The 26,119-nt window shown below is 50.2% G+C and overlaps 1 protein-coding gene across 5 annotated transcripts in view; it reads left to right on the plus strand.

Moving 5' to 3' along the window:
- SHPK (sedoheptulokinase) overlaps positions 1–26,119 on the plus strand; it is a 43,329-nt gene that overhangs the window by 2,122 nt on the left and 15,088 nt on the right. For 3 of the 5 annotated variants that reach the window (XR_010118319.1, XR_010118317.1, XR_010118318.1), the window contains exons 2-7: positions 4,261–4,402; positions 10,368–10,551; positions 11,110–11,262; positions 13,338–13,513; positions 18,095–18,295; positions 22,610–24,262. Coding sequence is in view for 1 of the 5 variants with exons in the window: in XM_063629713.1 (XP_063485783.1) it covers positions 4,261–4,402; positions 10,368–10,551; positions 11,110–11,262; positions 13,338–13,513; positions 18,095–18,295; positions 22,610–23,022 (1,269 nt within the window). In the remaining 4 variants the exon portion in view is untranslated. Of the gene's footprint in view, positions 1–4,260; positions 4,403–10,367; positions 10,552–11,109; positions 11,263–13,337; positions 13,514–18,094; positions 18,296–22,609; positions 24,690–26,119 lie in introns of those variants that run through there. The other 2 variants (XR_010118316.1, XM_063629713.1) reach the window with 2 other exon arrangements.

The following is a 26,119-nucleotide window of genomic DNA, read 5'->3' on the forward strand; positions in this document are numbered from 1 at the left end:
TTTCTTTCTTTCTTTTCTTTTTTTTTTTTCTTTTGAGACCGAGTCTCACTCTGTTGCCCAGGCTGGAGTGCAGTGGCGTGATCTTGGCTCACTGCAACCTCCGCCTCCCGGGTTCAAGCGATTCTCCTGCTTCAGCCTCCCGAGTAGCTGGTACTACGGGTGTGAGCCACCACACCCGGCTAATTTTTGTATTTTCAGTAGAGACAGGGTTTCGCCATGTTGTCCAGGCTGGTCTTGAACTCCTAACCTCAAGTGATCCACCCACTTCAGCCTCCCAAAGTGCTGAAGGTGTGAGCCACTGCACCTGGCCGAGCTTTGTTTGTCACAAGCTCTTGCCACATACATGGACACGGTTGTTTAGGGTTCAGAGCCCATTTGGCTCAGAAGCATTTCTGAGGATAAGGGTTTCAGGAGCACTTTGTATCTACATAGAAGCTTTCAAGATTAGTTTGGTTGGGGCATTAGGGCATATTAAAAGGATTCTCACTTAAAGGACTATGAATGGGAGGCAAAGTTGGCTCTGACCCTGGCGGGGTGAGCAGGAGAGCTGGGGTTAGGGGAGAGTAGGCTCAGAAAGTGCCCCTTTCTCTTGAAATAGGGCAACTTTTTTTTTTTTTTTTTTTGAAACAGGGTCTCGCTCTGTCACCTAGGCTGGAGTGCAGTGGTGCAATCTCTGCTCACTGAAACCTCTGCCTCCCGGGTTCAAGTGATTCTCGTGCCTCAGCCTCCTGAGTAGCTGGGATTACAGGTGTGTGCCACCATGCTTGGCGAATTTTTTTGTATTTTTAGTAGAGAGAGGGTTTCACCATGTTGGCAGGGCTGGTCTCAAACTCCTGACCTCAACTGATCCGCCCACCTCGGTTTCCCAAAGTGCTGGGATTACAGGTGTGAGCCACCCCGCCCACATGGCCACTTCTTGAAAACTTTTCTGCATTCCCTGCCCAGCTTTCAGTAGGCTGTTCTGTGCTTACAGGCTCACCCGGTATGCCACACCTGTCTAATGAAGTGCTTAGCGGAGGCCAGTCATTAACCCCCCCACGCCACATATGAATCGTGCTCTGGGACAAACAGCACTGCTGTGAGTTAGTCTATATAGCAGGGTTTCTCAACCTTGGTGCTGCTGACATTTTGGGCTACATAGTTTTTGTTGTGGTGAGGGGTGTCCTGCACGTTGTAGAATGTTTAGCAGCATCTCTGGCCTACTAGATGCCAACCACGTTTGCCCCTCTTCCCCAGATGTGACAATCAAAATTGTCTCCATGTTGCCAAATGTTCCCCAAAGTAGGAAACAAAATCACCCCAAGTAGAAACCAGTGATCTATAGTCATATCTGTGGCCAGGCTCAGTGGCTCACGCCTGTAATCCCAGCACTTTGGGAGGCTGAGACAGGCGGATCACTTGAGGTCAGGAGTTCGAGACCAGCCTGGCCAACATGGTGAAACCCTGTCTCTACTAAAAATACAAAAATTAGCCAGGCATAGTCATGCATGCTTGTAATCCCAGCTACTCGGGAGGCTGAGGCAGGAGAATCGCTTGAACTCGGGAGGCGGAGGTTGCAGTGAGCTGTGATTGCGCCACTGCACTCCAGCCTGGGCGACAGAGTGAGACTCTGACTCCAAAAAAAAAAAAAAAAAAAGTAATATCTGCTGGCTGTGTTCTTTCCTCAAGTTCATACTTTTCACTCATAAGTATTAGCTATACCAGGGTCAAGCTTGGCAGCTGTGCAGACAATCATAGTTTTTGGTATTTGCCCATTTAAAATACAAGGTTTTTGAGGGCACTTCTGTGACCCTTTCACAGTTTATATTTATTTTTCCTCTCTGGGCATCAGTTTCCTGCGCTGTAAAAAGAGGCCTGGGGACTAGGATTGAATGAGCTTCTAAGTACGGTGTGCAAGTCTAAAGCTTGAGGATTTGATGTGGATGTGGACCAACCGATATTCTGAGCCAAGGAGTGGGGACAGCGCCTATTTCTGTTACACTGGGGGTCTGTCCAAGAGCTACTCCCTAATCACACCCACCCCTAAAGCTGTTTCTAACTGCTGAACACTGCCTCCTTGTCTTTACCACATCCAGCCTGCTTACTTCTTCCCATGTCTCCACCCACACAACTCATGCACCCACTCACCCTGGGCCCATTTTAAACAGCAGCTCTGTCCTGGGATGACGCGCCAACCCACGGCCATGTAGAGTCTCACTGTGTTGCCGAGGCTGGTCTCAAATTTCTGGGATCAAGTGATCCTCCTGCTTCAACCTTCCCATTAGCTGAGATTATAGGCGTGAGCCACTGCGCCCAGCTGGGAGGACTCTTTAAACTAGCTCTGTCTAGTAGAAATATGACCTGCGGTCCAGGCGCGGTGGCTCACGCCTGTAATCCTAGCACTTTGGGAGGCCGAGGCGGGTGAATCATGAGGTCAAGAGATGGAGACCATCCTGGCTAACACGGTGAAACCCCGTCTCTACTAAAAATACAAAAATTAGCTGGGCGTGGTGGCATGTGCCTGTAGTCTCAGGTTCTCAGGAGGCTGAGGCAGGAGAATCGCATGAACCTGGGAGGCAGACGATGCAGTGAGCTGAGATCGCACCACTGCACTTCAGCCTGGTGACAGAGCGAGCCTCCCTCAAAAAAAAAAGAAATGTAACCTACAAATGGAGCCAGGTGTGGCCTTTTCAATTTTCTAGCAGCCCTATTAAAAGAAATAAAAGGAAACAAGTGAAATTAATTTTAATTGCATATTTTATTTAACCCAGTGTATCCAACACATTATCATTTTGGTGTGTGATAATCAAGGCTGGGCGCGGTGACTCACACCTGTAATCCCAGCACTTTGGGAGGCCAAGGCGGGCGAATCCCTGAGGTCAGGAGTTTGACACCAGCCTGGCCAACATGGTAAAACCGCGTCTCTACTAAAAATACAAAAATTAGCCTGGCATGGTGGTGTGAGCCTGTAATCCCAGCTACTCAGGAGGCTGAGGCAGGAGAATCACTTGAACCTGGGAGGCGGAGGTTGCAGTGAGCCAAGATTACACCACTGCACTGTAGCTTGGGCAACAGAGCGAGACTCTATCTCTAAAAAAAAAAAAAAAAAAAAAAAAACAGTATTAAATGAGATAGTGTATGTTTTTTGTCATACTAAATTGCAGTCCAGTGTGTGTTTTACATTTACATCTCCATTCAGACTAGCCACGTGGCTAACGACTTTGGTATTGGACAGTGAGGGTCTAAACAAATGTCTCTTCCCAGGACCCTTCTTCCTGCCCCCCACCCCCCTGTCCCCACCCTGCTCTTCTTTCCTCCCTCTGGGGATCCTGCGTAGCCACCTGGCTCCTCTGTGCCTCTTGTCTTCCACTTCCTCTTGGCTGTGGTGTCTCTTGCATGTAGAATCCTTGTTGGGCTCTGGGGCTGCTCCCTAGGAAAAGGCTGTGCTTCCCCTGTACTCCTTGCTCCATCCTGCCCCTCCTCTCCTCCCTTCTTCCTCTTCTTTCTTCCTGCTTGTTAGGAGCCAAGAGCTGCCCCTGACCAAAGCCACAGACTGACAGGGGCAAGTGAGAGGTTTTCCGGGGAGGAGAAGACAGCACTCCCTGGAGGGAAGCAAGACGTCTGAGAACTCAGCCTTCAGATGCCTTTCTAAGACCTTAGCTTTGCTAGTTCCTCAAAAAGCTGACATTTATTGAGAGCTGAGCCACAACTCTCTTCCCCTTCTTCTCTTCTGAACTTTCTGTAGATTCCTCTAGTTGGTTTTTTTGAGATGGAGTCTCACTTTGTCACCCAGGCTGGAGTGCCGTGGCGCGATCTTGGCTCACTGCAACCTCTGCCTCCCGGATTCAACCGATTCTCCTGCCTCAGCCTCCTGAGTAGCTGGGATTACAGGTGCAGGCCACCATACCCGGCTAATTTTTTGTATTTTTAGTAGAGACGGGGTTTCATCATGTTGTTTGGCTAGGCTGGTCTCGAACTCCTGACCTCAAGTGATCCGCCCACCTTGGCCTCCCAATGTGCTGGGATTATAGGCTTGAGCCACTGTGCCTGGACTTATTTCTTCTATTTATAGCACAGAGAATGCTGTTCTCAGCTGAGGCTGACCCCAGTGGAGGGCAGGCCCGGGCAGTTTGCTGCAACTCACCTGCAGCAGTGCCTCAACTGTGAAGTTAGAGAGTGGACTCTACCCACTACATTCCTACTCCAGGACATCCTGGGAGGCCTGCACCCCTCCCCTGCCTGTGTGTCTGCCCCTGCCCGTGTGTTCTCTTTTGCTTCCAGGGGCGGGAGCAGGATGTGAGTAGAATCCTCCAAGCCCTACACGAGTGCCTTGCTGCCCTTCCCAGGCCCCAGCTCCGGAGCGTCGTGGGCATCGGGGTGTCGGGCCAGATGCATGGAGTCGTGTTTTGGAAGACAGGCCAAGGTATGCTGTCTTCCAGAACTAGAGCAGTGCTGCACAGGGCTTTCTGTGAAGGGTCGGGTTATCCAGCGGTGGGAATAGGGTCTTGTTTCTTGGAATGGACGAACACAGGCTGCCTCCTGCGTGGGTGAGCATTCTGTTTGTACCAATGTGAAGTGAGCAAGGGAACTGCCCACTCCCACATCATCAGCACGTTATCCACAAACAGGCAGAGGGAAGAGAGTGTTTTCTGGGATTCTCCTGAAGGATTCAGCGGAGTGCATTTTCCATAGCTTTCTCTTTACTGGGTCAGTATCTCAGAACGTTAGTGCAGACAACCGAGAGATTGGCTGTAGCTGCAAGAGATGCCAGGACATGGAGGGCACGCTTTTGAATTGGGGCACATTTGTCGTTGTTTACATATTTGTGATTTTGAAAATTCCAGGGCATATCTTTTTTTGTTTGTTTGTTTTAAGATGGAGTTTCACTCTTGTTACCCAGGCTGGAGTGCAATGGCGCAACTCAGCTCACTGCAGCCTCTGCCTCCCGGGTTCAAGTGATCTTCCTGCCTCAGCCTCCAGAGTAGCTGGGACTACAGGTGCCTGCCACCACATCCAGCTGGTTTTTGTATTTTTAGTAGAGACGGGGTTTCACCTTGTTGGCCAGGCTGGTCTCGAACTCCTGACCTCAAATGATCCACCTGCCTCAGCCTCCCCAAGTGCTGGGATTACAGGTGTGAGCCACCGCGCCCGCTGGCATATCCTTTTTATGGGTTCAGTTGCTAAGCATTTCTAGTTGGTTGTCTTATGAAGATCTGCCACAGTGCAGAGGTGGGTAACCTGTTCTATTTGGCCTTGAAGAGGACAGCTAAGACAGTAAAGCCACGATGAGCACTTCACATGCCTGGTGCCTGGCTGAGGACATCAGCTGCATGATCTCATCGGATATTCCCAACAACCTGGTGACATAGGTTACACTGTTGTCCCCATTGTGTGGATGAGAGGTTGAGGTTCAGAGAGGTTAGAATAATATGCTCAGGGTCATATTTCAGCAAGTGAACCCCACTTTTGAATCCAAGTCTGTCCGAGGAGCTTTTAAAGGCCTGGCAGGGTTGTTTTTGGTGGAGGACCAGAGCTGCAGGGGACACAGTGGCTCAGTGAGAGACTTCCCAGCAGAATGCCCAAGGAAGTATGAGGCTCCTGTAGGAAGTTGGGAGCTCCCTGTTATGGCAGGCATTAAAAAAACTTTAAGCCCAGGCGTGGTGGCTCATGCCTGTAAATCCCAACACTTTGGGAAGCCGAGGCAGGAGGAGTATTGCTTGAGGCCAGGAGTTCAGGACTAGCCTGGGCAACATAGTGGGACCCCGTCTCTACAAAAGATGCAAAAATAAGTTGGGTGTGGTGCAACATGTTTGTAGTCCCAGCTACTTGGGAGGCTGAGGTGAGAGGATCACTGGAGCCCTGGAGGTTGAGGCTGCAGTGAGCTGTGATTGCTCCACTGTACTCCAGCCTGGGCTACAGAGCAAGACCCTGTCTCAGAAAACAACAACAACAAATCAAACTTTAAAAGAAATTATATTGGCCAGGCACGATGGCTCACGCCTGTAATCCCAGCACTTTGGGAGGCTGAGGCGGGCAGATCACGAGGTCAGGAATTACAGACCAGCGTGGCCAACATGGTGAAACCCCATCTCTACTAAAAATACAAAAATTAGCTAGGTATGGTGGTGTGTGCCTATAATCCTAGCTACTCGGGAGGCTAAGGCAGGAAAATCACTTGAACCCGGGAGGCAGAGGTTGCAGTGAGCCGAGATCGCGCCACTGCACTCCAACCTGGGCGACAGAACAAGACTCCATCTCAAAAAAAAAAAAAGAAAAGAAATTGTAAAAGATTTAATTTAGACAAACAAAAATAGGGAGAGTAGTGCTATGAACCAGCATATACCCATCACTCAGCTTCAACAAAATCAACATTTTACTGCAGATCAACATTTTAAGCAGAAGATGGACGGCTACTTTGGGGGGCTGTAGTTATGAGGATTTCAACATTTGATTCATCCCTTTCTACGTGGAGAGTCGGCAATTTAGAGTGCCCTGAAGTGCGTGGTGACCTGCCCGTCAGTGGGACTGGCATTTAGTGATGCACCCTTTAATCACTCCCAGGATGGGGCTGGGCAATCGTAGGAGCTGATGCAGGCTCTTCCTCCTCCCCTTCCTCCCTCCTGTCCGCCTATCATCAGGCCCACCAGGGCCGTGGGAGCTGCTTGGCACCGAGCAGTGGCAGGAGCAGAAGGCGATTAGGGTATCAAGGCTAACCTCTCAGAGGGAGTCTAGGTTGTAAAAGCTTTTAAAACTCCTTAATTTTGCATTAATGAGAATAAATGTCCTTTTAATACTAAAACCCTTCCCAAAGAGGACAGCAGAGAGCTGATGATGTGGTCCGCTCACATGCCTTCCTTTCTGCCTGTCTCCTGGGCTCCCTAACAACCACACAAACCATCAGCCACATCGTTGGAAAGAGCTGCTTAATATTTTATTGAGCCAGCCCACATGCCTTCTGGGATTGTTTTCTGTTTCTGGGAAGGAGGAAAGCCACAGTGTGGTGATGGTGATACCTGCTTAGTGGAGTCAAGTGAAATCACATTTGGGATCCAGTCTTGTCGATTTTAATGGCAGCCTTAATTCACTTTGGTTTCCCTACCTACAACATATAAAGCCCTTTGCTAGGCCCTGGGGGAGAGATAGAAATGAAGGAATGCAGCCTTTACCTTCCAAAACACAGTCAACACAGATGGGCAGGAGTAACTTGAGCAGAGAGCTAAGTGCTTCAGTGAGGGCACCCGGAGCGAGCTGGAGGGGAGGAGACGGAGTGATTAGTGTCTTCTGAAAGGCCTGTGGTTACGCCGGTTTCCAGACTCCATTTTCAGGCTCAGTAAAAGCAGAAGAGAAACCAGGATCATAAAAGAAAGCTAAAAGGCGAGCAGCAGACAGGGAGGAAATATCTGGTAGTGAATAGTGGACAAAGGACAGGTCAGTACGTGTAAAGAACCAGTAACTAAGAGAGAACAAGCAGCCCTGTGGAAAAACGGGCGAGGGTTACCAATAGATTCTTCTAGAAGAGGAAATACCGATGGCTGATAAACATCTGGAAAGACGTTCAGCATTGTCAGTCATTAGAGCGGTGCAGATGAAAACAACAAAGCATCATTTTCCACCCACTGGATGGTAAGAACTCAAAATGTTCAGTAATGTCAAGAGTTGGCAAAGGGAGTGGAAAACTGGTATTTTTTTTGTTTTTTATTTTTTTTGAGATGGAGTCTTGCTCTTGTCACCCAGGCTGGAGTACAATGGTGCAATCTGGGCTCACTGCAACCTCTGCTTCCTGGATTCCAGTGATTCTCTTGCCTAAATCTCCCCTCCCGAGTAACTGTTATTACAGGCACCCGCCACCACGCCTGGCTATTTTTTTTTTTTTTTTTTTTGAGATGGAGTCTCGCTATGTTGCCCAGGCTGGAGTGCAATGGCACGATCTCTGCTCACTGCAAGCTCCGCCTCCCAGGTTCACGCCATTCTCCTGCCTCAGCCTCCCTAGTAGCTGGGACTACAGGCGCCCGCCATCATGCCCAGCTAATTTTTTTTGGTATTTTTAGTAGAGAAGGTGTTTCACCATGTTGGCCAGCCTGGTCTTGAACTCCTGACCTCAAGTGATCCACCCGCCTCAGCCTCCCAAAGTGCTGGGATTACAGGTGTGAGCCACCGCGCCCGACGTGCTAAGAGATATTGAGGATACAAATAGAAGCACTAGCATCTAAATCATAGGAGACCAGAGAGGGAAAAGTAAAAATGGAGAGGAGGAAATCTTTGAAGAAATAATGGAGAAAAATTTCCTATAATTGACAAAATAAGATGGAACACCCCAGCCTGAAAGGGCCCATAGAATGTCAAAGAGGAGATAAAGACAACCCCCAGCTAGATATATTCTAGTGGACATTTAAGGATTTCAAAGACAGAATTCCAAAAGCTTGCAGAGCAAAAGATCAGATCCCATATGAAAGAATAAGGATCAGATTGACATTAGAGTTTTTTCAACAGCAACACTCTATGTGAAAAGACAATGGAGTAGCATTTTTTTGTTTGTTTTGTTTTTCTGAGATGGAGTCTCACTCTGTTGCCCAGGCTGGAGTGCAGTGGCACGATCTCAGCTCACCGCAACCTACGCCTACTGGGTTCAAGTGATTCTCCTGCCTCAGCCTCCGGAGTAGCTGGGATTACAGGCACCCGCCACGATGCCCGGCTAATTTTTGTATTTTTTGTAGAGATGGGGTTTTGCCATCTTGCCCAGGCTGTTCTTGAACCCCTGACCTCTGGCGATCCGCCCGCCTTGGCCTCCCAAAGTGCTGGGATTATAGGCATGAGCCACCGCGCCTGACCAGGAGTAGTATTTTGATGACCTATTGTGGCACAACAAACTACCTCCAACCTAGTGACTGAAAGCAACAAGCATTTATCATCTCTCATGATTTTTTGGGTCAGGGATTCGGCAGGGCTCAGCCCACTGCTGCTTCTACATGGCGGTGGTGGAGGTTGCTTGTTAGTGTTCAACTGGTGGACAGACTGGTCAGAGGGGTCACGGTGGCTTTACTCAATGCCTGGTACCTTGGTGGGGAAGGCTGGAGGCTGGGCTCACCTGGAAACGGTCTGCTGGCCGCTCTTTGCCCGTGGTCTCCTCAGCATGGCGGCCTCGGCGTAGTCACCCTTCTTACCTGAAGGCTGATTCCCCCAGAGAGAGTGGTGTAAGAGGCTTGGGCGGGAGCTGCAGTACTTCTTATGACCTAGCCTTGGGAGTCCCAAGATGTCACTGCCTCCACATTCTCCTGGTCAAGCACGTCACCAAGGTGATTCTATATTCAAGGAAAGAGGATTCAGATGCCACCTCTTAATGGGAGGAGTAGTGAAGAATTTGTGACAATCGACCACAAAAAGTGCTTTGAAGCATTGAAGGGAAGGAACTTAGAACCAGACTATTATAACTGATCGAACTGGCATTCAAAGATGGGAACATGAGAAATATTTGGAGGCATCTGGGCCTTCAGACACTGCCTGGAAAGACTGACACTGAAATTGGCCTTGGGAGAAATCACTGAATAAGAGCAGAGAAAAATCCAGAGGATGTCACAAAGCACAAATGAAAAAAATCTGACGGTCACATGTTTTTAAAGTAAATTTGGATGTCTAAAAATCAATCAGGGCCAGGTGTGCTGGCTCATGCCTGTAATCCTAGCACTGAGGGAGGCTGAGGTGGGTGGATTACCTGAGCTCAGGAGTTCGAGACCAGCCTGGGCAGCATGATGAAACCCTGTCTCTACTAAAAGTCCAAAAAATTAGCTGAGCATGGTGGCGTGGGCCTGTAGTCTCAACTACTCGGGAGGCTGAGGCAGGAGAATCGCTTGAACCTGGGAGATGGAGGTTGCAGTGAGCCAAGATTGTGCCACTGCATTCCAACCTGGGGGACACAGTGAGACTCCATCTCAAGAATGAGATGAGATGAGATGAGATGAGATGAGATGAGATGATGAGATGAATCAGCTAAGACCTAAGGAAAAGAGAAAATTTACTGGTAATCAAGTAGCAGGAAGCCTAGATAATGTTGTCATGATGAGGGTTGGAGGGACAGAGACCAGGGGACTTGAGATTGTGCCAAACATCTTCTCTTATGAGATGTGGGGAGATATGGTATCAACTTCAAAAAAGAATAAAAATAAACAGAGAAGTGGGGCAAACAGAGGGAGTATGTGACGTGCCCAGGGTCCCACAGTCATTATATGGTAGAGCCAAGTACTAAAGCCAGTGCTATCAGGACCCACAGGTGCTCCAGGCTTTATCATGGGACGATTCACACATATTTTGTCACTCACCAGCAGAGTAGTATCAAGGCCGCGCCATGCCTAGTCAATTGCTCTTTTCATTTTTGGTCATCTCTTTTGTTCCAGGCTGTGAATGGACAGAGGGAGGGATTACCCCTGTGTTCGAGCCCAGAGCTGTTAGCCGCCTGGTCACGTGGCAGGATGGCCGATGTAGCAGCGAATTCCTGGCCTCTCTGCCCCAGCCGAAGTCTCATCTCAGTGTGGCCACGGGCTTCGGCTGCGCAACCATCTTCTGGCTTTTGAAATACCGGTATGGGCAACTGTACTTTGACTCGGGTGCTGGGTTTCCGGGAGAATGAGAATGGGCCAGGGCCGCGTCAGCATCACCCCGCCTGCTGGGCTGTGCCGCAGTGAGTGTGTCCTGGCAGGACAAGATGGAGCATGGCCTGGACCTAGATTGGGTCCAGAACCGCGTCCTTTTGCAGAAGGCTCTCTATTGGTTATCCAGTTCCCACCCCGATGGGGGAAAGGAGGGGACAGAGAGGGCAAGTCACTTGCTAAGGGTCACGGGGAGAGTTTGCAGTGTGCTCAGGCCTGCGAGGCTGCTGAGGAGGCCTACGTCTGCTTTCCCAGGCTTGACGCTTCCTCCTCTCAGGCCTTTCCCCTGGGGCTGACTTAGGCTGGCTTTACTTGGGGCAGCTGGGAGGTCCTAATCCCAGGGACCCAGCTGGACTTGAGCCATAGCATGTGCGGTTGTGGCTGCCACCTGGCCATGGCACAGCTGGTCCCCGCTGCCTGCAGCTAAGTGCGGCACATGCTTCCGAGTTCATGTTATACCATGTTGAGTTGTTTTTGGTATGAAAAACAGCCCAGAGTTCCTGAAGTCCTATGACGCAGCTGGTACCATCCACGACTATGTGGTTGCCATGCTGTGTGGCTTGCCAAGACCCCTGATGTCCGACCAGAATGCTGCCAGCTGGGGCTATTTCAACACGCAGAGCCAAAGCTGGAACGTGGAGATGTGAGTATCACATCCTTGCAGGCTGTTCCTCCTGCTCCAATCCAAAGGGCAACCCCAGAGCTAGTGCTTCAGTGGGAGCTTTCCCATCTGGGAGTGGTGGAGGGTTCCCAGAGGCCAGGATCGGGGTCCAGTGCCCCCGGCCTGTCCCAGTCACGGGGCATGGGTAGGCCCAGTGTAAGCGCGGCCCTGAGCCCTGGGGTAGGGGCCTCAGCCATGCTGTCCTGCTCCTTCATAGCTGCCCAGACCCCAGGTGGGCTCTCCCTTCTCTGTGACCATGGGCCCAGTCTGTAGGTTTCAGAGTACAGCTTTCACTCTTGAATACTTAAACTTAGAGGGCCAGGCACGGTGGCTCACGCCTGTAATCCCAGCACTTTGGGAGGCTGAGATTTGGGAGGCGGGTGGATTACCTGAGGTCAGGAGTTCGAGACCAGCCTGGGCAACATGGAGAAACCCCATCTCTACTAAAAATACAAAAATTAGCTGGGCGTGGTAGTGGGTGCCTGTAATCCCAGCTACTCCAGAGGCTGAGGCAGGAGAATCACTTGAACCTGGGAGGCAGAGGTTGCGTTGAGCCGAGATTGCACCACGGCACTCCAGCCTGGGGGACAGAGAGAGACTCTGTCTCAAAAAAGAAAAAAGAAAAAAGAACTAGAGATAGTAGGCTTGAAGGATGCCTTTTAAGTTCTTTTTGAACAATCATTTGCCTTTTCAGGTACAGAAGTCCAGTGCCCTGTAAGTTCACTTCCTTCAGGGCCCAAATTCTGAGCTCTGAAATAAAACAAAAAGCACCTGGTAGTTCAGGTAAAGGACTTTCCAGCATGTTGTGTGAAACTGACAGCCCCCATTCACTAACCCTGAGTGACTAACACGTTGGATATTCAGGAGCCTGCTGCATTTGACTTTGGTTTCGACTGTGCTCACCAACCATAACGGCGCCGAACCTCTGGCTGCCCCCCTTTGCAGAGTTTTTGAGCTCCCTTCAAACACGGGAGGCTGGACTTGATCACAGCTGCCTATGTTGTTTGTTTTCTTTCCTGGAAGGTGAATCCTAAGCTTATGAAAGCCAGTGTACTCTATTGACAAAGCCTGAACTCCTGATTTTAAAAAAGCCAGAGAAGCTGCCTGTGATGGCGCTGAATCCTATCCCCCCCTTCGGCCACGTGTGTCCTATAGCACTTTCCCGTGCAGAGTTTCCTGGAAACAAACAAACAACAACGAAAATGAAAGCAGCTGGGTGTGGTGGTGCAGGCCTGTAATCCCAGCTGCTTGGGAGGCTGAGATGGGAGAATTGCTTGAGCCTGGGAGGTTGAGGTTACAGTGAGCAGTGATCACACCACTCCACTCTAGCCTGGGTAACAGAGTGAGACCCTGTCTCAAAAAAAAGAAAGAAGGAGCTGGGTGCAGTGGCTCACGCCTGTAATCCCAGCACTTTGGGAGGCTGAAGCGGGTGAATGATGTGAGGTCAGGAGTTAGAGACCAGCCCGGCCAACATGGCAAAACCCCGTCTCTACTAAAAATACAAAAATTAGCCGGGCATGGTGATGTGTACCTGTAATCCCAGCTACTAGGGAGGCTGAGGCAGGAGAATCGCTTGAACCTGGGAGGTGGAGGTTGCAGTGAGCCGAGATGGTGCCACTGCACTCCAGCCTGGGCAACAGAGGAAGACTCCATCTCAAAAAAATAAATAAGTAAAAAAGAAAGAAAGAAGGAAAGAAGGAAGGAAGGAAGGAAGGGGAAGAGAAGGACGGAGGGGGTGAAGGGAGGAAGGAAGGGAGGGAAGGAAGGGAAGGAAGGGAGGAAGGGAGGGAAGAAGGGAAGGAAGGGAGGGAGGGAAGGAATGGAGAGAGGGAGGAAAGGAAGGGAGGGAAAGAGGGAAGGAGGGAAGAGAAGGAAGGGAGGGAGGAAAGGAATGGAGGGAGGGAGGGAAGGAAGGGAAGGAAGGGAGGGAGGGAAGGAAGGGAAGGAAGGGAGGGAGGAATGGAGAGAAAGGGAGGGAGGGAGGGAGGAAGGAAAGATCCCTTAAACTCCAGAAACCTGAGTGTGGGTCCATGTGGGTGCCCACTTTTGTTTTACAGACTGAGGAGCTCGGGTTTTCCTGTCCACCTGCTCCCAGACATCGCCGAGCCTGGCAGTGTGGCAGGCAGAACTTCCCACATGTGGTTTGAAATCCCACAGGGGACGCATGTGGGAGTGGCCTTGGGTGATTTACAGGCCTCTGTCTATTCCTGCATGGCCCAGAGGACAGATGCAGGTAAGTTTTTGTTTTGTTCTGTCCTCAGACTTACACTGTCGCCTGCCTCATAAGCACCAGCTCTGTGCGAGTCTGCAGGGCACACAGAGCTTAGCAGTCTTGGCATCCTGCTGGAGATCATTATTCTGTAAAGATGAAAAGCACCCTCATCCTTGCAGGTAAAATCCTCTATTGAGGGAGCTTACAGGCCAGCAGGGCAAGTTCTGTCCCTGAGCACCGATCATCTGTGCCGACCCCCTCTGGGGCCAGGTGAGGGGAACGGCTCTTTCTAGCTGTCTGGTTTCTATGTGACTCCAGGCCCAAGAAAACAGATGAGCTGATGAGGGTTTTGGTTACTGTGTGTTTGTAATGGAAGTGATGTCAGATCTGATTAGAAGTGCAGAATAGGCTGGGTGCGGTGGCTCACGCCTGTAATCCCAGCACTTTGGGAGGCGGAGGCGGGTGGATCACGAGGTCAGGAGTTCAAGACTAGCCTGGCCAAGATGGTGAAACCCTGTCTCTACTAAAAATGCAAAAATTAACCAGGTGTGGTGGCAGGTGCCTGTAATCCCAGCTACTCAGGAGGCTGAGGCAGAGAATTGCTTGAACCCGGGAGACGGAGGTTTCAGTGAGCGGAGATCACATCACTGCACTCCAGCCTGGCGATAGAGCGAGACTCCATCTCAAAACAAAACAAAACGGCTGGGCGCGGTGGCTCACACCTTTAATCCCAGCACTTTGGGAGGCCGAGGCAGGTGGATCATGAGGTCAGGAGATCGAGACCATCCTGGCTAACACGGTGAAACCCTGTCTCTATTAAAAAAATAGAAAAAATTAGCTGGGCGTAGTGATGGGCGCTTGTAGTCCCAGCTACTCCGGAGGCTGAGGCAGGAGAATGGCGTGAACCTGGGAGGCGGAGCTTGCAGTGAGCCGAGATCGCGCCACTGCACTCCAGCCTGGGCGACAGAGCGAGACTCTGTCTCAAAAAAAAAAAAAAAAAAATGCAGAATTTTTTCTGTATTCATAGTAAGGGAATCATGGTGAGGTAGAAGCAGCCATGTCTAGGGCAGGGATTGGCTCTTTTACTCTAAAGGGCAGAAAATATTTTCTGTAAATATTTTCGGCTTTGTGGATCATGCAGTATCTGTTGTAACTGCTCAGCTCTGCTGTAGGAGTTCAAAAACAGCCATAGACGATATGTAAATGAACGGGTGTAGCTGTGTTCCAATAAAACATTGTTCATAGACACTGAAATGGGAATGCCATATAATTTTCATGTGTCATGAAAAATTCTTTTTTATTTTTTTTTTTTTATTTTTTTTTTTTATTTTTTTTTTTTTATTTTTTTTTTTTTTTTTTGAGACGGAGTCTCGCTCTGTCGCCCAGGCTGGAGTGCAGTGGCGCGATCTCGGCTCACTGCAAGCTCCGCCTCCCGGGTTCACGCCATTCTCCCGCCTCAGCCTCTCCGAGTAGCTGGGACTACAGGCGCCCGCCACCACGCCCGGCTAATTTTTTGTATTTTTAGTAGAGACAGGGTTTCACCGTGGTCTCGATCTCCTGACCTCGTGATCCGCCCGCCTCGGCCTCCCAAAGTGCTGGGATTACAAGCGTGAGCCACCGCGCCCGGCCGAAAAATTCTTTTTTTAAATTCTTTTCAACCATTTAAAAACATGAGAACGTGGGACGATATGGCGCTTGGCGGCACTGCGAGGTCAGAGCCCAGGGCTGGTGGCCGTGTTGTCAGGTGCTCACAGGTTGACAGCAGAAGAGAGGAACCAAGCTATACTCAATCTTAAAAGCAGCAGGATGGTCGGAATGAAGTGAGAGAGAGAGATGCCATCTACAAAGCTTCTCCTTCCAAATTTTTTTTTTTTTTTTTTGAGATGGAGTCTCACTCTGTTGCCCAGGCTAGAGTGCAGTGGTGCGATCTCGGCTCACTGCAACTCTGCCTCCCGGGTTCAAGCGATTCTCCTGCCTTATCCTCCCGAGTAGATGGAACTACAGGCGCGCACCACCACGGCTGGTTAATTTTTGTATTTTTAGTAGGGACAGGGTTTCACCATGTTGGCCAGGATGGTCTCAATCTCTTCACCTCGTGATCTGCCTGCCTTGGCCTCCCAAAGTGCTGGGATTACAGGCATGAGCCATCGTGCCCGGCCTCTCCTTCCAAATTTTTAATCAGGCGTTTGGCTTTATGTCCCAAGTTGCCCTACAAGCAGAGAAGATGAATCATCACCCAGAATGGTTCAGTGTATACAACAAGGTCCAGATAACTCCCACCCCACATGACTGTGGTGGACTGACCAAAAGAGATGGGAAGCTGGCCGTGTTTATTGAAAAAGCAGCTTCTTCTGTGTGGTTTCTTCCAAAAGACATTTAAAATCTTATACACATCTTAGCTGCAATGTAGGCTGAAGGCAATTTACGTGAACAAATTGAGTTCTTAAGGCATCATCTCTAGAGGCAGAAAAAAAAAAAGAAAAATAACAATTTAAGTTGTATAAATTTAGTTTGCCTTTATATACTATGTTTTGTAAAATCAGTGCTTAAATACAAAATGATTAAACTTGAAAAAAAAATGTGAGAGCATGCTAGTGGGATTGTAAAAAGGTACAGCCTCTTTGGAAAACAGCTGGTAGTTCCTCAAATGTTAAACATGGAGTTACCACAGGACCCAGCAATTCTGCTCCTAGAAGTACACCCAGGAGAACTGAAAACAAATGATATCCACACAAAAACTTGTACACAGATGTTCACAGCAGCATTATTTATAATAACCAAAAAGTAGAAACCATCTAAATGTCTATCAACTAATGAATGAATTTTTTTTTTTTTTTTTGAGATGGAGTCTTGTTCTGTCACCCAGGCTGAAGTGCAGTGGCACAATCTCAGCTCACTGCAACCTCCGCCTCCTGAGTTCAAGTGATTCTCCTGCCTCAGTCTCCCAAGTAGCTGGGACTACAGGCGCGCACCACCACACCCAGCTAATTTTTGTATTTTTAGTAGAGAGGGGGTTTCACCATGTTGGCCAGGATGGTCTCGATCTCTTGACCTTGTGATCCGCCTGCCTTGGCCTCCTAAAGTGCTGGGATTACAGGTGTGAGCCACCGTGCCCAGCCATGAATGAATTTTTAAAATGTGGTATATACACATAGCTAAAAAAGGATTGAATGTTGGATAGAAGAAAGACTTAAATGCATTTAAATTTTAAAAAGTTTATTTGGCTGGGTGCGGTGGCTCACACCTGTAATCCCCGTACTTTGGGAGACTGAGGTGGGTGGATCATGAGGTCAGGAGTTCAAGACCAGCCTGGCCAAGATGGTGAAACCCCACCTCTAATAAAAATACAAAAAATTAACTGGGTGTGGTGGTGCATGCCTGTAATCCCAGCTACTCGGGAGGCTGAGGCAGGAGAGTCACTTGAACCTGGGAGGCAGAGGTTGCAGTGAGCCAAGATCGTGCCATTGCACTCCAGACTGGGCGACAGAGCAAAACACTGTCTCAAAAACAAAAACAAAAGCAACAACAAAAAAGAGAATACTTTGGAAATGAGCAAGAGTGGTATTTACTGCCAATGAATGAAACCTCCTCAGAGAATACAGCCCTTGGTCTGAGGTCTTACCCTGTCATAGTTTTCTTTTGCTGTGTAACAAATTATCCTAATACGTAGTAGCCTAAAACAACAGACATTTATTATTTTGGACAGTTTCTGAGGGTCAGGAGTTTGAGTGGGGCAGGATGGCCTGGCTCAAGGTCTCTTGTGAGGTTGGATTCACGCTGGAGCTGCAGTCTTCCAGAGGCTTGATTGAGCCTGGAGGATCTGCTGCCGAGCCCATGTGTGATGCTGTCGGCAGAAGGCCTCAGTTCCCTGGCACGTGAGGTTCTCCACAGGGCTGCTCACGACGTGGCACCTGCCTTCCCCGAGAGCAAGTGACCCACAAGACAGCGTGACTGAGACAGGAGCCGCAGTGCGTTTTATGACTTAGTCTCTGAAGGCACACACTGTCTCTTGTGCTTTATTTTGTTCACTAGAAGTGAGTCACTAAGTCCAGCCCACTCTCAACGAGGGGGGGAATCAGGTTCTACCTCTTGAAAGGAGGAGTATCAGCCGGGCACGGTGGCTCACACCTGTAATCGCAGCACTTTGGGAGGCCGAGGCGGGTGGATCATGAAGTCAGGAGTTTGAGACCATCCTGGCCAAGATGGTAAAACCCCATCTCTACTAAAAATAAAAAAATTAGCCGGGCGTGGTCGTGGGTTCCTGTAATCCCAGCTACTCGAGAGGCTGAGGCAGAGAATTGCTTGAACCTGGGAGGTGGAGGTTGTAGTGAGCCAAGATGGCACCATTGCACTCCAGCCTGGGTGACAGAGCGAGACTGTCTCAAAAAAAAAAAAAAAAAATCCTTCGATCAACATCTCTTCAACACCTTGCCCTTCTAACTATCCTGGACGTATTTTTAAAACCCCACCCTCTCTCACTGCCAAATTGTGACTTGTGACCTCTGAGTTAGCCCGACAGGCCACCCCCCTCACTGCCAAACTGTGACTTGTGACCTCTGAGTTAGCCCAACAGGCCTAAGCTCTGTTCTCTCCGGACCCCAGTTCTCAACATCAGCACCTCGGTTCAGCTGGCAGCCTCCATGCCTTCAGGATTCCAGCCTGCACAGACTCCAGACCCTACGGCCCCAGTCGCCTACTTCCCATACTTCGACAGGACCTACCTGGGGGTGGCCGCGTCACTCAATGGTGGCAATGTGCTGGCCACGTTCGTCCACATGCTGGTTCAGTGGATGGCAGATCTAGGTAAGGTGTGGCCCACACAGCGCTGTGTTCTCTGCCTGTCCTTTCTACCCGGCAGGGTCTCGGAGCTTCACGTGCAGTTTCAGCGTCCACATTGAGGTCTCAGACCCTGCCAGGTCCTGGCATATTTCTCCCATCCTTTGGGATGTGAGCTTGCAGCCTCTTTTCTTCTTGTCCTCCGAGCTGCCATCACCTACTCTCTTCTTTGGGTCGGGCACCCTTCCCCCAACCTTGACTGTGAACCTTCCTAACAGTCTCCCCAGCTTTCCCCCGCCCTCCCTGCTCCCTCTTTTCCCCTCCTGCTCCCTTCTCTATTCCTGGGGTAGAATTGATGAAGTTTTCTCTGTGCTCCATGGACAGATGCTCCTCGACTTACAATGGTGCATATTTCACTTACAATGCACTTATATCCTGAGAAGCCTGGCCCATAGGAAGTGCGATGCAAGCTTTTCTTCTTCTTCTTCCTTTTTTTTTTTTTGAGATGCAGTCTCGCTCTGTCACCCAGGCTGGAGTGCAGTGGCATGATCTTGGCTCACTGCAACCTCCGCCTCCCAGATTCAAGGGATTCTCCTGCCTCAGCCTTCCGAGTAGCTGGGATTATAGTCATGCGCCCACGCCTGGCAAATTTTTGTATTTTTAGTAGAGATGGGGTTTTGCCATGTTGGCCAGGCTGGTCTTGAACTCCTGACCTCAGGTGATCCACCTGCCTCGGCCTTCCAAAGTGCTGAGATTATAGGTATAAGCCACTGCGCCCGGCCTAATATAGGCATTACTTTTTTTTTTTTTTTTTTTGAGACGGAGTCTTGCTCTGTTGCCCAGGCTGGAGTGCAGTAGTGCGATCTCGGCTCACTGCAATCTCCACCTCCCAGGTTCACGCCATTCTCCTGCCTCAGCCTCCCAAGTAGCTGGTACTACAGGCACCCGCCACCACACCCAGCTAATTTTTTTGTATTTTTAGTAGAGATGGGGTTTCACCGTGTTAGCCAGGATGGTCTCGGTCTCCTGACCTTGTGATCCACCCGCCTCGGCCTCCCAAAGTGCTGGGGTTACAGGCATGAGCCACTGCGCTCGGCCTGATGTAGGCATTTCTTAAAGAAGCACGGTGCAGGGTGGAACCCAGGAGAGTGGTTTTGGTTCCCAGCTGTGTCCCTGAGTCATTATTTGGCCTTGGCAAGTCCCTTCCCTTCTGTGTTTTCCCATCTCCAGTGTCTTGTGGTCTTAAGTCCTTGGGTTAAAATTAACTCAACAGCTCATAGCAGCTTTCGCCTCCGTTAGCCCTCACTAAATAGATTGGGGGAGCTGAGGACACAGACACTCTGCTAGAGGCCAGGCCTCTCTTCCAGGCCTCCAGCTGGGATGCACCTTCCCTCAGGAACCCCAGAGTTTGGGTCATGGCCCAAGTATTTCCCAGAGAGGATGAAGAATATGTTTTAACCTTCCCTTACAACCTTTTTTTGGCGCTGTGCATGGTGGCACGTGGCTGTAATCCCAGCTACGCAGGAGGCCGAGGCGGGAGGATTGCTTGAGCTCAGAGTTGTTCAAGTCCAGCCTGGGCAACATAGCAAGACCTTGTCTGTAAAAAAAAAAAAACCTTTTTTTCCTGAACTTTTACTAAAGAAAGATAAGCACATGATTTAAAAAATAAAATAGCCAGGCGCGGTGGCTCATGCCTGTAATCCCAGCACTTTGGGAGGCTGAGGTGGGCGGATCACCTGAGGTCAGGAGTTTGAGACCAGCCTGGCCAACATAGTGAAACCCTGTCTCTACTAAAAATACAAAAGTTAGCCAGGTGTGGTGGCACACGCCTGTAATTCCAGCTACTCGGGAGGCTGAGGCAGGAGAGTCACTTGAACCTGGGATGCAGAGGTTGCAGTGAGCTGAAATAATGCCACTGCGCCTATGCATTTGCAGAGGTTAAATGTTCCCACGGTGTGACTCCTCAGTGACTCTCTAGATTGGTGGGTCTCGGCACCGACCACACCCTGGAAGTACTATGGAGTTTAGAAACAGCGTTGCCTCCTGGTGCCACGCCCAGAAATGCTGATTCATTGGACCTGGGGTGTGGGCCTTGAGCATGATGTTTTATAAAAGTTCCTCAGGTGATTCTGAGGCCTGGAGTGTTAATAAGCACTGCTCTAGAACTTTCTCCTCAGAAAGCCTGGTCCACAGGCCTGGAGTACAATTTCCTCTGGGAGCTTTTAACAAATGCAGAACATTAGGGTCAGCCCTAGGCAATCTGAGTCCAAGCTATGTGTTAAAAAGATCCTTGGCCGGGCGTGGTGGCTCACACTTGTAATCCCAGCACTTTGGGAGGCTGAGGTGGGTGGATCACGAAGTCAGGAGTTCAAGACCAGCCTGGCCAATATGGTGAAACACTGTCTCTACTAAAAATACAAAAATTAGCCTGGTGTGGTGGTGTGCACCTGTAGTCCCAGCTACTCGGGAGGCTGAGGCAGAAGAATTGCTTGAACCTGGGAGGCAGAGGTTGCAGTGAGTTGAGATCGCGCCACTGCACTCCAGCCTGGGTGACAGAGCAAGACTCCATCTCAAAAAAAAAAAAAAAGATCCCTGAGTGACTCATCTGTATGTTCAGGCTGGAGAAGCCCTAGGTCTAGGTCGGGGGCTCCCCAGCATGGCTGTGTATAAGAATCACGCTCAACTGTTTACAAATTCCAGCCCTCAGCCTGCAAACTACACCAGTTAAATCAGAAAGTCTGGAGATGGGGCCCAGATGCTCTCAGGAAACCACGATGCTGATAACTTTCTTCTTATCCAGGCGATGTTTGCTTTCCCTCAGGTAATGCGAGCTTAGAGATCAAAAGTGATTCTAAGGTCAAAGTGTATTGAAACCGAAGACTTTTTTTTTTAAGACCAGGTCTCGCACTGTCACCCAGACTGCAGTGCAGTGGCACCATCTCAGCTCACTGCAAGCTCTGCCATCTGGGTTCAAGTGATTCTTATGCCTCAGCATCCCAAGTAGCTGGGACTACAGGCATACACTGCCATACCTGGCTAATTTTTGTATTTTTAGTAGAGGCGGGGTTTTACCATGTTGTCCAGGCTGGTCTGGAACTCCTGACTTCAAGTGATCCGCCTGTCTTGACCTCCCAAAGTGCTGGGATTACAGGCGTGAGCCACTGTGCTTGGCCTTTGTTTGTTTGTTTGTTTGTTTGTTTGTTTTAAGAATGCAGAGATGGCTGGGCGTGGTGGCTCACGCCTGTAACCCCAGTACTTTGGAAGGCTGAGGCAGGTAGATCACTTGAGGTCAAGAGCTTGAGACCAGCCTGTCCAATGTAGTAAAACCTTGTCTCTACTAAAAATACCACAGTTAGCCAGGTGTGGCGGTGTGGGCCTGTAATCCCAGCTACCTGGGAGGCTGAGGCAGGAGAATCGCTGGAACCCGGGAAGCAGAGGTTATAGTGAGCCGATAGGATATGTGCCACTGCACTCCAGCCTGGGAGACACAGTGAGTCTCAGGAAAACAAAAACAAAAACAAAACGCAGAGCTAACGTGGTGTCAGGGAGAAAAGTCCGACCGGGATTCTGGCTTGACACCGAAAAGCAAGTTGTAGGATGGTCAACTCATCCTTCTTCCTTGGATTTCAGGTGCCCTGTGCACATAACAAGGGTGGCCCAGACAGTGATCCGTCCTGGATCCTGTGATTTCTGATGCTGCTAACGACCCTAATGACATCCATGATGATAGTTCTGTTTGTTTGTTTCAGATGGAGTCTTGCTCTTGTTGCCCAGGCTGGAGTGCAGTGGTGCAAGCTCCACTCACTGCAACCTCTGCCTCCCAAGTTCAAGTTATTCTCCTGCCTCAGCCTCCTGAGTAGCTGGGATTACAGGTGCCTGCCACCACGCCTGGCTAATTTTTGTACTTTTAGTAGAGACAGGGTTTCACCATGTTGGTCAGGCTGGTCTTGAACTCCTGACCTCAGGTGATCTGCATGCCTTGGCCTCCCAAAGTGCTGGGATTAAAGGCGTGAGCCACCACGCCCAGCCAATGATAGTTATTTATCAGTATATGCACTTGGTCCCCTTGGTTAAGAAGCCTGTGTTAGGGTTAGGGCTTACAGCAGCACTTATGAGACCTCACCCTGCTGTCTGGCTGGGGTCTGCACTGAGACAGCAGGCAGGGATCCAGGGCAGAGTATAGCTAGCCTGGCTTTAGGAGTCCCTGAGCCCAGAACCACCAGCTGCAGCGGGAGGAGAAGCAGCAAGTAGCGCTGTTCCCACCTGTGGGAATTCTGTACCATCTCAGCCTGCATTGAGGGGGACACATGAGCTCACACAGATTTTCTCTGTCTCTGGCAGGCCTGGAGGTTGAAGAATCCACTGTGTATTCACGCATGATCCAGGCAGCTGTGCGGCAGAGAGATACCCACCTGACCATCACCCCAACAGTGCTGGGGGAGAGGCACCTGCCAGACCAACTGGCCTCAGTAACCAGAATCTCCTCCTCTGACCTCTCCCTGGGGCACGTGACCCGGGCTCTGTGCCGAGGCATTGTTCAGAACCTGCACTCCATGCTTCCGATTCAGCAGCTCCAGGAGTGGGGCGTGGAGAGGGTGATGGGCAGTGGGAGTGCGCTGTCCAGGAATGAGGTGCTGAAGCAGGAGGTGCAGAGGGCTTTCCCGTTGCCCGTGTCCTTTGGGCAGGATGTGGATGCAGCTGTCGGGGCAGCTCTGGTCATGCTCCGGAGACACCTCAACCAGAAGGAATCTTAGACAGCAAACTCTTTTGCCAAACGACTGCTGTGAATTTTACCTGATTAACATTCCTGACACCATCTGTGGGTCATCCTTTCCCTGGACCATTCAGTGGACAGCTTTTAAGCAGTGCTTGTTGTGAGGTCCCATCTCGGCCAAGAACTTACCTTCAGAACACACTCTAATGATGCAGCCAGGAGCTGTCAGCCAGATCCCAAATGAGTGCCTTCCGAAATTGACCCACCTGGGAGCTATTTACAAATGTCCATGTGGGAGAGAGAGAGCCTGAGAGCACAGTAGCCCAGACTTGTGGTCAGCAGGCTCATCTGTGGTTCACCTGTAGACAGAGAGCAGATCAATGTGTACTTCAGACACCAGAAAGTCTGGTGGATTTGGTCCCAAGTGGGAAAAGAGACCTGCCCCATGCCCAGCTTTTGATTATTGTTTTTAGAGACCTGAAGCCCACACTCGGGTCATATGGACTTCTGGAAAAGTTCTTCTCTCCTGGACTGAAACATGTGACCAGAGGCCCCTTTACTAGTCTCATCCTTCCCTGGCCGCAGATGCTTAGCTGGGGCACGGATTGACCCAAGTGCGATGCAGCAGGCTGGCTCAGAGGACGATGCGGGGCTGTGTACCAGCCTTCTTGCTGCGTGTACTCAGCCTCAGGAGAGCTTGCTGCTCCCGGGCCGCCCAGGTCTTCACGGCACAACCGCCTGGAAGGCAGGTTGCAGAGAAGGAGAGGCGGATGGCATGAGCAGCAAGGGGGACCGATGCCGTGCGTCTCACACCACTCCAGAACCTGACAAGGCACCAGCAGGACCCCTTGCTAGGAGCATGTCTGTGCAGCCGTGTTTTTGCCCCTGCACGTCCCAGAAGCCCTCATGGGAAGGGATGCAGCCAGGCAGACTCCTGCCAGATGGGGCAGGTAATTTATCCAAAGAGAACTCTGTATCCCATAGACCTAGGCTCTCCTTTTGCTTGGCGTGGGCTTTGCTGGCCCACTGTGTGTTCCTGGCTCAGCAGAAACATCCATTTGAGTCAGCATCCCTGTAGGGATCCCAGAGCGTCGTAAGCCTTCCTGTGATTGGTAGGGATGGCTGTGGGGTGGCTTCCACGAGGGGGCCGCCATCGCCGCGTCTACTCCCAGACTCCCAAAGGAGCCCAGGCTCGAGCAGGCCTGGCCCAGAGGCACCCCGGAAACCATGAGTTTGGGAAGCAGTCGTATTCTCTCTCTCTCTCTCAGTATCCACGACAGGTATGAAACATATTGTCTTTTTATAAATGTCATTTTACAAATTATGTGATTATCTGGAAGCTCTGAGATGAGAGCAAATGCCTGATCATGTTGGCCAAATGTCAGATACTAAAGCCCATTCTTGGCCGGGCGTGGTGGCTCCCGCCTGTAATCCCAGCACTTTGGGAAGCCAAGGCGGGTGAATCACCTGAGGTCAGGAGTTCAAGACCAGCCTGGCCAACATGGGGAAACCCTGTCTCTACTAAAAATACAGGCCGGGCGTGGTGGTGCATGCCTGTATTCCCAGGTACTCAGGAGGCTGAGGCAGGAAAATCACTTGAACCCGGGAGGCAGAGGCTGCAGTGAGCCGAGATCGCACCATTGCACTCCAGCCTGGGTGACAGAGCAAGACTCTGTCTCATAAATAAATAAATAACTACAAAGCCCATTCTTCCAGAGTCTTGTACCTTAAATAAAACACACACCTCTCTGCTTTAGGAAGACTGTGCAATGGCACAGCCACAGAGCTTGGTTCGGGAGGTTGAAGTGCTCTGGGGAGCATTTGTAGATCGTCCTCAGAAAAGCCTTGCCCTGATGTTCTACCAGACAAACGCCTGCCCATCACCCAGGAAAGCTGTCCACAGTAGTCCCCCCTTATCCACGGTGTCTCTCTCCATGGGTTCAGTTATCCACGGTCAACCACGGTCTGACAATATTAAGTGGAAAATTCTTCAAACAGTTCCCAAGTTTTCCGTTGTGCGTTGTTCTGAGCGGTGTGATGGAGAGTCTCTGCCGTGCCATCTGGGGTGCAAACCATCCCTGTGTCCCCCGCGTCCAGGCCATAGATGCTCCCCGCCAGTCAGTCACTTGGTCATCAGATCGCCCGTCCTGGTATCACAGTGCTTGTGTTCAGATCAGTCTTTTTTTACTTCATAAGGGCCCCAAAGCACCAGAGTAGTGATGCTGGTGGTGATGCTGGCTGTTCGGATATGCCAAAGAGAAACCGTAAGGTGCTTCCTTTAAGTGAAAAGATGGGAAGAAAACAGTCATATGCTGAATCTTCTATCTGTGAAGTTGTAAAGAAAAAGAAATTCATGGCCGGGCACAGTGGCTCACGCCTATAATCCCAGCACTTTGGGAGGCCGAGGAGGGCGGATCACGAGGTCAGGAGATCGAGATCATCCTGGCTAACACGGTGAAACCCCGTCTCTACTAAAAATACAAAAAATTAACCGGGTGTGTTGGCGGGCGCCTGTAGTCCCAGTTACTCGGGAGGCTGAGGCAGGAGAATGACGTGAACCCGGGAGGTGAAGCTTGCAGTGAGCTGAGATCGCGCCACTGCACTCCAGCCTGGGGGACAGAGACAGACTCCCTCTCAAAAAAAAAAGAAAAAAAAAGGGAAGGAAATTCTGTCACAGGCTACAACACGGATGAACCTTGAGGAAATTATGCTAAGTGAAAGAAGCCAGTCACAAAAAGACAAATACTGTCTGATTCGTGACCAGAGGACTCCCAGAATAGTTAAATTCATAAAGACAGGAAGTTGAATGGTGGTCGTTAGGGGTTTGGGGTCGGGAAGGGGAGTTGGCGTTTAATGGGTGCAGGGTTTCAGTTTGGGGTGATGAAAAAGTTCTGTGCATGGATGATGCTGATGGTTGTACAATAATGTGAATGTGTTCAATGCCAGTGAACAGTACAGTTAAAAATGGTTGATATGATGTGGGGTGCGGTGGCTCACGCCTGTAATCCCAGCATTTTGGGAGGCTGAGGTGAGTAGATCACGAGGTCAGGAGTTCAAGATCAACCTGGCCAAGATGGTGAAACCGCGTGTCTACTAAAAATACAAAAATCAGCTGGGTGTGGTGGCTCGTGCCTGTA

The sequence above is a fragment of the Symphalangus syndactylus genome, chromosome 20, assembly GCF_028878055.3.
Source record: "Symphalangus syndactylus isolate Jambi chromosome 20, NHGRI_mSymSyn1-v2.1_pri, whole genome shotgun sequence".
NCBI lineage: Eukaryota > Metazoa > Chordata > Mammalia > Primates > Hylobatidae > Symphalangus > Symphalangus syndactylus.